Raw genomic sequence first — 11,044 nt, forward strand, 5'->3', positions numbered from 1 at the left:
GTAACACATGCTGTAGATTCAGGATGTTCTATTTATGAATGTATATCACATGTGTCACCCTTTTGTACAATTAAATCTCATGTAATAGAAGGACATTATACTCTAATTCATAATGTTATTTATTTATCGTTTTGGATAGTATATATTGCATTTATTTCAGGGCGTTACAAAACTAGTGGGCCGAGCTAAATCAGTATGGTCCATAGTCTTGGGCAGAGCTAAATCAGTATAGTCTATAGTCTTGACCGGGCTAAATTAGTATGATCATGAGTCTTGGGCCGAGCTATGTTTGCTGACTTGGAAAGATAAACCAGGCTATGGATGTTGACCGAACAAACGAAGCGTACATTTTGACCTGGTTGAACAGCCTATTTAGGTCGTTAACCAGAGTGAAGAACCTAACAAGAAGGATGAATTGGGCAAACTTAGCATGGTTTTCATGTTGAGTTTTAGCTTGACGGTCTCACTAGAGGTTAGTGACCTAGAATCTTGAGTAAGCTCAGTTACCGGCCTAGGAGTTGGGTCATTTTACTTTAACTTTGAAGATAAGGATATTAAAGGATAAGCCTTATCTTTTAAGAGATGAAACCCTTATAGGACTCTATGAGTAAGGAATTAGAGTTCCAATTAGAGTCCTATCGGAAGCGAGAAATATAAGAAGCTCAGAGGCAGCCCTAATGAAGGTATTGCAACTCTAACTTTCGAATTCACAGAGCGTTTTCCAAGTTAATCCTATGAATTGACACAGGCATCATAGGGGGTTTTCGGCACACATCCACCGGGTAGCTCACCGGAGTTGCTTTGCAGGAGGAACAACATCGTTTAAAGGATTTCTACCTTGACCACAAAGAGTATGCGTGCAAGGTTTTTTCGTGCTCATACAAATCACTGACATAAATGGGGGCATGATCTTGTCCCCTCCCCAAAAAAAAAAAATAATAATAATAATTTTCTTGTTGTATGTATTTTATAGAATAAGTTTATATGCACAGAAACCAAATATAGAATGGGACACAACTCTCTCACAATGAATGGAGCTTACATGTATGGGACCCATATGAGAGACTCACCTCTTGTGAGAGTGTTGTCTCTCATTCTACGTTTAATTTTTATGTTACTAGCATTGTTGTATTTCATAGTTGCAAAATATGAATTTTTTTAAATTAAAAAAAAATCAAATATTACAACTTTTTTAGGACATTGAATCATAGTGTAAACAATATTTAAAACATAAGGCTTTCAGTTAAAATGCCACATTTCTATAACCCATGACGTAAACAAATAGGTAATTTTTTTTTTTTTATCATAAAAGGGGAGTATATTAATCACCAAACTGGGTTACATCTGAATAGAGCAGAGTAACAAAAGAGCTAGGCAAATAGACATTCCATAAAGCAGGTAAAGAGCTGGATGCTTGGGTCTTGGCAATCCAATGCGCCACCTTGTTGTTAGAGCGACGTGTCCAAGTGAATGAGAGGTGAAATTGTAGAGCAATATAGCACGAATGTCCAGTATCACAGCACTAATCTCCCAAGGGGGAACCGTTTCTGAGACGCACAACTAAATCACCAATTGGTTATCACTTTCTATTTCCACAGTTGATAGATTATGAGCTTGGATCATAAGGCAGGCCATGCGGACTGTGAGAGCTTCAGCAAGAAGGGCTGAGGAGGCACCTATAGTCCTAGCATTGCCATCAATGAAATGGCCATTGGAATCCCTGATGATTGCTGCAAGAGCATCCTTGGAAGTCCTGTGGCAAAAGGCAGCATCATAATTAATTTTAAAACAACCATGAGTTGCTGGGGACCAAGCCGAAGGCGACTCAGGTGATGGGGATTCAAGGGGCAAAACTGAATTTTGAGAAGGTCAAAGCAGAAGATCTCGTTCAGCCCATTCATGAAAAATACGTTGGAGGGTGGTCGAGGGATCCACAGGAATATGGTTGAAGATGAATTCATTCCGAGATTTCCAAATATACCAACCTATTGTAGCCACTCTTCTAAGGAGTTGCATTGTTACATCTTTGGGAAAACCTGACACAATTAAATCATTTGTCCATGAAGTCACATTAGGGATGGATCCTCTCTCCACTCTTAAATTGATAGCACTCCCAAACCAAACCGCCTTAGTCCAAGGGCAGTCAAAAAGTAGATGTTCCACAGTTTCAATCTCGGATTGGCATATGGGACAAAACATTGAAGCACTGCATTTGCATTTATAAAGGCCCGCCTTGGTTGCTAACACGTTGTGACAAGCTCTCCACCAAAAGTGACAAATCTTGGGCGGGATATCTATTTGCCACACTGATTTCCACAAACTATCCACAGTGGCCGTAGAAGAAGAAGGATCATGAACTGAAGATTTACCATTGATAGTTCTGGCCAGAGCATACCCAAACTTTACTGAGTAAATCCCCGATTTGGTATGATGCCAAACCTGGTTATCTTCTCTATCTTCCACTACTATAGGAACAGCTTGAATGGCTGCCCTTTCTTCATTAGAAATAGAATTACCCAGAGCATCTAAATTCCAAGTTTTGAAAGTTGGGTCAATGATATCAGCCACATAGATAATATTGCAGTCAATTGGCTTTGGAGAGATAATTCTGTGACCCGCAAGAGATGGGATCCACTGATCTTCCCAAAATCAGACTTGCTTACCAGATTGAATTTGCCAACGAGTTCCTTCTTGGAGTAAAGCTCGGCCTTTAAGGAGGCTGCTCCAAGCCCATGAAGCATTAGCTTCCTTTTATGGTCGTCATGAAGGTCGAATTTGGGTAGTAAAGTCCTTTATACATCCTGGCCAAAATCGAATGAGGATGTGAGAAAAGTCTCAAACTCTGTTTTGCAAGCAAAACCTGATTAAATTCTTCAAAATCCCGAAAACCCATTTGTAGACGTCCCCGAACGCCCCGGGAGGATGAGTCCCGTTCTGTTCATATTGGGCTCACTACAGTTCGGACTCTCAAATTGTCACGGTTCTTAATCTGAACCAAAGAGTCCAAATCCGGCAAATCGTTTTGAGAAAATAGATTTTTAGAAAAGAAGTGCCAAACATGGGCTGCTTTGCCAGATACAGAGTCGCCACCTAAATATTTTTTAAGGGGAAATTTAGGAAACCCTGACTCGATGCCAAAGGCCACGTGTCCATCATCACCAAAGTTGCCTTGGCTCGGGAGCTAAGGTACGATTGGGGAAGGTCAGTTATGAGTACCCCCTCTCGCCCGATCCGAAGATCGGCCTCTACTAACCGTGATATCCGTTTTTGTTATTCCGGTTATTAGCCTAGAATTACTATGTTATGCGCACAGCAAACAAGTATAGACCAAATTGCCTAAATTGGAACAAAACATTTCATGCTTGTTTTGAAAATGGTTTGCTACTCGCAAGTAGGCTGAAATGTAGGTTTTGCCACCCTCAAGTGGACTTTTAGAAAAAATGGTTTTGCCACTATCGAGTGGGCTTAAAACTCACAGTTTTAATGCATTATTCCAATTTAGGTAATTCAACCTCCATCCACAGGCATTCAAGCAGTTATATCACATAAGCAGCTAGCCTCATGGTAATCATGTTGTTATGGCAACACTCACACGCATGCGGTATGCTAAAGCATGAATGCTTACCGAGTACTCCGAGCCAAAACAAAAACTAGTTAGTAATCATATGCATGATCCTAGTTCATGTTAAGATGGCTAATGCAACACATGCAAAATGTGACTAAGATAGGCTTGGCTAATCTATAATGACATGTGAAATGCTACAACTAATCGCGTATTCAATTTGGAATTGAAATACAAATGCAGTTAGAATGATGCGCCGAGCCCGGTGCATGCAAGACAAATGTATGAATGCACGCATGCATAGCATAAGGTATGCTAATTTAAATATGCCCTAGTCTACCATCATAAGCGGGTAAATAAAAGGGAAGAAAGACGTGGGGTTGGGAGACATACACACACTCACGCACACTTATTACACAATTGCCCTCGCTCGGAGGGTCCGAATAAATAATACAGATTTAACTAATTAACTAGCCGACTAACTAATTAATTAATTACAAAACTTCTAATTAATCAACAAATTAATTACAGAAACAGTCTAAATATGAAACTAAAGAGACCGCCACAGCTCTGCCTCGGAATGCGTGGATGATGGATGCTTGACTCGCCTTGCTCGGAAACCCGTGCCATTCCACTGTTGCCTCTGTTTACACTGCTCTGCTCCTCTGAAAATTGTGCAACTCCCAAGGTGCACTCTCTGGACACTGGGGAGCATCACCGACCAAGTGGGATCACTACCGGCCATGTCCGGATGGTTATCGGCCATTTGTAAATCCATCGGCCAACAATGAATGGCCGGTCGGCAGTATAGGTGGCCGGCCGGCCAAAGCTTCCTGCAGAACCTGTTTTTTGACAGCAGCAGAGGGCAGACAGTGCATGGCAAGGAAATTCAAAGCAATGTATGCATGGCCACTCTCCCTATCATGCAATGGACTCAAGGGAGCATGGCCCTCGACCCTCGGGCCATCAATTGATGGCCTAAGAGGCCAAGTTAGCAACTTTGATGTAAATGCATGCAACAAACAAATGAGTGCCAATACCCTATCATATTGAGATCAAGGACATCGGCGACCGAGGATTGAGACGTGTTACGTCACCTTAAGTACGAACACTCCTCAATCTTCGTGCTTGGTTTGACACCCCAAACATGTATACAAACATGGCTCAAGTGTACAAAAGACTAAGTTACAAAACATGCCAAATGCAATGTAAGCTACTATGCAAGTGTGCAATATGCCAAGCATGCAATGCTACAATACAACCTAGTTAGGCAACTAGGCAAAGTGGTAAACATGCAACAATGCATTGACTACAAGGATGCAACAAACATGCAATGTAATGAGTATACTACAAGATACAAATGCACAGACTTACACTAGGATGGAGGAACCTCAGCCACCTCCCCAAAACAGTGGCCAAAGTGCACTAAAATGATGATGCCAATGATGCAAAAGAAGCATGCAAAGTAATGAGCCTAAGACTAAGGCATGAAAGGCAGCTTTCAAGGGCACTCACAAGATGACAAACATGGATGCTAGGCTAACGTATTAAGCTCTGAAAATGTATAGAGGAAGATGCCAAATCAACCATGTCATGCAAGCAAGGCATGCAACAATGATCCAAACTTGAAGCCAACCAAGAAGGGTCGAACCATGGCCATGTTAATCAAACCCCGATTGACCAAAATGACCTAAAACAGTCCTAGAGGACTCTAAAACAGGGCTGGAACATGCATAGATCATGGTCAAAACACACCAAGGAATGAGTCCAAAACATGGGCATTCAAGGCCAAAAATGGGAGCATTGCTCAACACCCCCCCCATGCAAACACGACATGAATTTTTCAATACAAAACAGAGTTTTAGTATGCAAAAAGGGCCCTCAAAACCCACTGATATGGCAGCCTAATGTCTAAACACAAAGACATGCACAATGACCATTTTCCAAGCACAAAAGAACAACCTTTCAAGGCAAGAAAGTGATGATGAATGTGGGCATACAAGCATGGATTAGGGACTGAAATGGCATATGAAATGACTCCAAATCATTGAAACAACCCAACTAAAGCATGCTAGTGACTCACACACCCAAGGCTCACAAGCCAAAATACAAAGAGGCTATACCAAACATGGCAAATACGACCAAACCAACACCCAACAGACCTCAATCATGATAAATCATGACCAAAAGCTTCACAAAGCTAGGCAAGAACATGCAAGCACGATAGTCTAATGGCTAGATGCATTTCTAGGCAAAATGGGGGAGTACAAAGCAAGTGTATTAAGCATGTAAGGAACCACAAATCTGACCAAAAACAGAGATAATATATGCCCAAATAACACCCAAAAACCTCTGAAATAGGGCCAAATACAACCAAGCATACATACTACCCTTATGAGCCAAAACATGAGCAAAATGAGAAACCAAGGGAGAGGGGTGTCCCTCCCTTTTACAAGACCTCAAAACCCCTTCTTCACCACTGAAAATCCACTGGATTTCAGTGGTGAGAAGGCCAAGACTCAAGAGTAACCAAAGCTTAAGAAAGAAAGCACCAAAAGGGCCAAACAAGGCCTAAGAGGGGGAGGTCGACCCCAAGCCACAAAAGGACCTTAATGAAAGATCTCAAGCATGCAAATACAAGACTTTTTCATATTATACACAAAGCTTAAATCAACATGCAAGGCAGGTCAAAAACTAATGCAAGATTAGGGAAATTAAAGCAAAAGCCTTACCCTTGAAGAACACTTCAAGAACAGCTGGTCCAGCCACTCTCTTCTGACCAAAATCAATCCAAAACTTCAAAAACAAACCCTCAAAGCCCCTCAAGGTCGAAGCAAGGTATAATAGTGTGTGTCTTAGTGCAAAACTAAGGTCAAAACACACCTTCTAGGCCTCCAAACACACACTAAGGATGAGAAAGAGGGAAATATAGAGAGAGAGAGTATATGACAGATGTATATATGTATAATCTTTGGTTTTTTGTTCAAAATCTCTAACCCTCTACAATGGAAGAAGAGAGGTGCTTATATAGGCAAAGAAATGGTTCTAAGCTTCTCAAAGAAGCTAAGTAAAAAGGGGCAAAGGGGGCAAGCAAGTCAAGGCTTCTTGAGGAAGCTAAGATAGCTGGCCAAGCTTCTTGAGGAAGCTTTGACAAAGGGTCAAGCTTCCTCAAGAAGCTTTGACCAAAAGGGGGGCAAAAGGGGCAAAACAGCCACATGTTAGCCCCGGGGTAGGTTTGGTGTATTCCAGCTGGCACAGCTGGCATGCACCATGCCTGAAGAAGGCAAAAAGGTGTTACCGGCCAAAAAAGGAGGTCGCCGGCCAAACAGATAGCCGGCCGGCCATATGGAGTGCCGACCGACCATTGGTATTAAGAAACCATGGCCGGTGTTGGCAATTAATGGCCGGTGATGCAAAGGGAAGGCCGATGGGGTGTGGGGATGGTCAAAAAGTCATTCCTTACCCCACAAAGCAAAAACACAAGTATTTGGTACGAAACCAAACGCAAGACGAACAAGTTGAGAGATCCTGAGGCAAGGCACGCAACCAAGGCCTCCGGGAACTCAAAACGAATACGAACATGGATAATCACCGAGTGTCCCCACCGGTGACGTCAAAGTCTTGAGGACGGTCAAAAATGGGGTGTCTACACCATTCCTCCTATAACTTTGGGTTTGGTCATGTGATTCCAATTGGCCCAATGAATTCCCCTGTTGTTTGGGTCTCCCTTCCACCAGAAATTGCGAATCAGGGTGTTGAATTTGGATTTAAAGGCTTTGGGTAAGTCAAAACAAGCCATTGCATAAGTTGGTATGGCTTGAACGATTAATTTGACGAGAATCTCTCTTCCTGCTTAGGATAATAACTTTGATTTCCACCCTTGCATCTTGGCCAGCGCTTTTTCTTATAAAAACCTATGAGCCTCACTTTTTGACTTTTCCTAAGAGGCTGGTAGGCCTAGATATTGAGCTTTCGGGTTGGCTTTTGTTACATCCAACAGATGACAACTTGAATTGGATAGACTTGTAGAGGAGTTAGCCGAAAATAAAGCACCAAATTTGTCAAAATTGAGAAGTTGTCTAGAAGCATCTCTGTACAGCTGCAGAACTTTCAAAATGGACTCATATTCCGATGCTTCAGCTTTGAAGAAAAGAATAGCATCGTCCGCGAAGAAAAGATGAGAGAGCATAGGGCAAGTTCGGCGCATTTTGAGTCCTGAGATGGAGTTCGAGTTTGGCTTGTAAGTAAGAAGGTTAGAGAGTACATCAGCCACCAAGAGAAATAAATACGAAGAACAAGGATCACCTTGGCGGAGCCCACAAGATAGGGTAAACTCTGTACGTTTCTCTTTATTGGCATAGACAGAAAATTTTACAGAAGTGACACATTCCATGACCAACCAAACCCACCTAGCATGAAAACCCATCCAAAGAAGAGTTGCTTCCAAGAAATCCCATTGTACCCGATCGTACGCCTTGTTAGAATCTAATTTTAGAGTGACTGACTCCTTCCCTTTCTTTTTCTTGTGTTCCAAATGATAAAAGGCCTTATGGGCTAGAAGGATGTTGTCTTGGATAAAGCGGCTGTGAACAAAAGCTACTTGTTGCAGAGACATTAAAATCTTCAGATGCACTTTGAGTCTATTAACTAAGACCTTGGTAATGATTTTCAAGAGAAAATTACAAAGGCTTATGGATCTATATTGTTTAAGGCTTTCCGGGGCAGCCACTTTAGGAATAAGAATAAGAATTGTGTGATTCACTTCTCCGAGATGATAGCCACCCCCAAAAAAACTTAGCACCGCTTAACAAACCTCTGAACCAATAATATCCCAGTGTTTATGGTAAAATAAACCTAGAAAGCCGTCGGGCCCCAGTGCTTTCAAAGATCCTAATTGAAAGGTAGCAATTCGAATTTCATCATTACTCAGAGGTCGAAGGAGGCATCATTCATTTGGGATGTGACTGAGGTGTTAACAACATAGAGTACTTCCTCAAAGTTCCTTGGGCCGAAAGCTTGAAACAGAGTGCTAAAATAAGAAGTGATGTGGGAATTTATTTCACCCTCTGATCTAACCACAGACCATCATCATTACAAAGCTTGACCAATTGATTTCTTTGGCGCCGCTGAATAACCGTCGCATGAAAGAAGGCAAAGTTGCAGTCCCCATAACTCAACCAATTTATTCTAGAGCGTTGAAGTTAGTGCATTTCTTCCCGAAGCATCACAGTTTCCATCTCATATTGGATTTGCTGAATTTGGGAGTCTATATTGTCTAAATAAGGTAATTGTTGAAAAGAACGAAGTTTGGATTTCAAAGCACCCAACCTTGATCTGTTATCCCCGAACTCATGTCGACTTCATTCCGAAAGACCTCTTTTACACTCCTGAAGTTTCTGGACAATCTTTGCCATTGGAGAACCCATTTGGCCTTTAAACCAGCTAGCTTGAATAATTTCTTCACACCTCGAGCTTGTAGTCTACATGGACTCAAATTTAAACTGGCGAGGGACCCGCTTGGGAGGAAAAAGACAATGTAGAACAACGGGACAATGATCCGAGCCAAGGAAAGCTTCATGATGCAATTGTGCAAAAGGAAAGAGAAGTCTCCAATTGACTGTTGCCAAAGCCTTATCCAATCATTCCCGTAAATGGTGTGATCCCCTTTGATTATTGGTCCAAGTGTATGGAGATCCTTTAAATTCAAGGTCCATTAAGTCGCAATCCGACATAAGTTGCTGGAAGGCTTCCATTCGAGGCTGATTGCAGGAATCTAATCCTTGTTTTTCCCAAGACTTGCCAATCTCATTAAGATCACCAATGCATAGCCAAGGAAGAGAATTTTCCAAGGCATACTGCCAAAACACCCTTCTTCCAGCCCACCTAAAGGGAGTGTAGACGAAAGTTGCTAACCAGTCAGAACTGCAAAGATTGTCTGAGATGATACACTTGAAAATATTCAGGGATTTGTGTGTGATTTGAAGAGAGATATCATCTTGCAACCATAGGGCTAGGCCACCAGAACATCCCAAGGGATCAATATAACTACTTTTAGCAAAACCAAGTCGATGACGGAAAACCTCGAGTTTCGACTACTTATTCTTTGTTTCCATGAGAAAAATTATTTGAGGGCGATGGGTTCTATATAACCCTTGAAGGATCTGGAATGTCAGGGGTCGTCCAATCCCCTGACAATTCCAGCTTATAATCAACATGGATTTTGAGGTTGATTTGGGTCAGCCACTAACCCTTCAGCAATCTTACTCAAATCAAGAGAAGTGTTAGGGAATAGAGCCTCAAAAATTTCAGAATCATGAGTTGTTTGGCTCATAATAATGGGTAGTAGGTTAGGAAGTTATTTCCCTTCTTCCGCATCTTGAATCGCAACATCCACCAAAAGTCCCTTCCGCAGAAGACAATTCCTTCGGCCCTGAGGAGATTTTTTTGGGTGTCGTTTGTAGATTTTTCCATGAGAGAGGGTAATGGCACCAAAGGCCGATGGAACATTGACTTGGTTGGTTATCAGAATTTCTTAGGAGGGAGGTGGTTCAACTTGAAGTAGCCTAGAGGGACGGGTCTAGGAAGGATGATCATTTGGGTCTTTCCTTTTAAGAGAAAAGGATTTGATTGCTCTAGACAAATAGGGGTCCAGGGTATAGAGGTCCAGGGTATAAGAGGGGCCCAAATTGGGGAGGAGTGGACCAGGAGAGTTTAAGGTTGAAATCATTTTAGTAAGGCCTAGACCAGTAGTTGGGATGGTAGGGGATCTTTCATGTGGGCTGTCAGGAGGCTCAATCACATAATATAAAGGCCTAGAAGTCACAAGCTTGGACAATGGAGTGGGCTCAGTAATAGTTTGGTCTATGGGTGTACTCCGGTTCAACAAGCCCAGTTCAAAATTGAATTGGCCAAGCGTGTGGGATAAGGAGGGAAGGAAAGCAATACTAGCCGATAACCCCTGAGTTGTTGGGATAACCATCAAGCTGCGTGGTATAAGGGAGGTACTGCCAGCTGCCTCTAAGACCGCAGTGGAACGTGCGCATGACTCCACACAAGGTAGTGGAAGCGCGCTGTCCTTGCAAAGACTGCGTGATTCAGGAACATTCATTTCTGAGGAAAACGGTAGTGAATTTGGGTTGCGCCGGCTACCGGAAATATCAACAGGGCGGCCACCAGTTGCCCCAAAAGACGCATTCAGATTCCTAGCCATTCCAGCTCTAAATTTTGGTCCATAACCAAAGGCATTTCCTTGCTCTTTGGAGGTGTATTTACACATCTTATTATCATGTCCAAGTCTTCCACAATCATAGCAGAACTCAGATAGTTTCTCAAATCTGAAAGTGACCCAAATATCATAACATTCGCGGGAACGTTTGAGCTAGACCCCTTTTGGGAGAGGATCATGGGTATTAATCTCCACGCGGATTCTCAAAAAACTTCGATTTAAAAAGTGGCCTTCATTCTGAGCCTCCACATGTATGA

At 42.3% G+C, this 11,044-nt stretch overlaps 1 protein-coding gene across 1 annotated transcript; it reads right to left on the minus strand.

Moving 5' to 3' along the window:
- Positions 1 to 1,560: 1,560 nt before the first annotated feature.
- Positions 1,561 to 8,177, minus strand: LOC145805618 (uncharacterized). Its single transcript, XM_082900783.1, has 3 exons — positions 7,554 to 8,177; positions 1,982 to 2,634; positions 1,561 to 1,753 (listed from the first exon to the last, which is right to left on the minus strand). The coding sequence occupies exons 1-3, from the start codon at positions 8,175 to 8,177 to the stop codon at positions 1,561 to 1,563; spliced, it is 1,470 nt and encodes a 489-aa protein (XP_082756909.1).
- Between the last annotated feature and the right edge of the window lie 2,867 nt (positions 8,178 to 11,044).

The sequence above is a fragment of the Camellia sinensis genome, chromosome 13 (assembly GCF_055761805.1).
Source record: "Camellia sinensis isolate YWXY chromosome 13, ASM5576180v1, whole genome shotgun sequence".
NCBI lineage: Eukaryota > Viridiplantae > Streptophyta > Magnoliopsida > Ericales > Theaceae > Camellia > Camellia sinensis.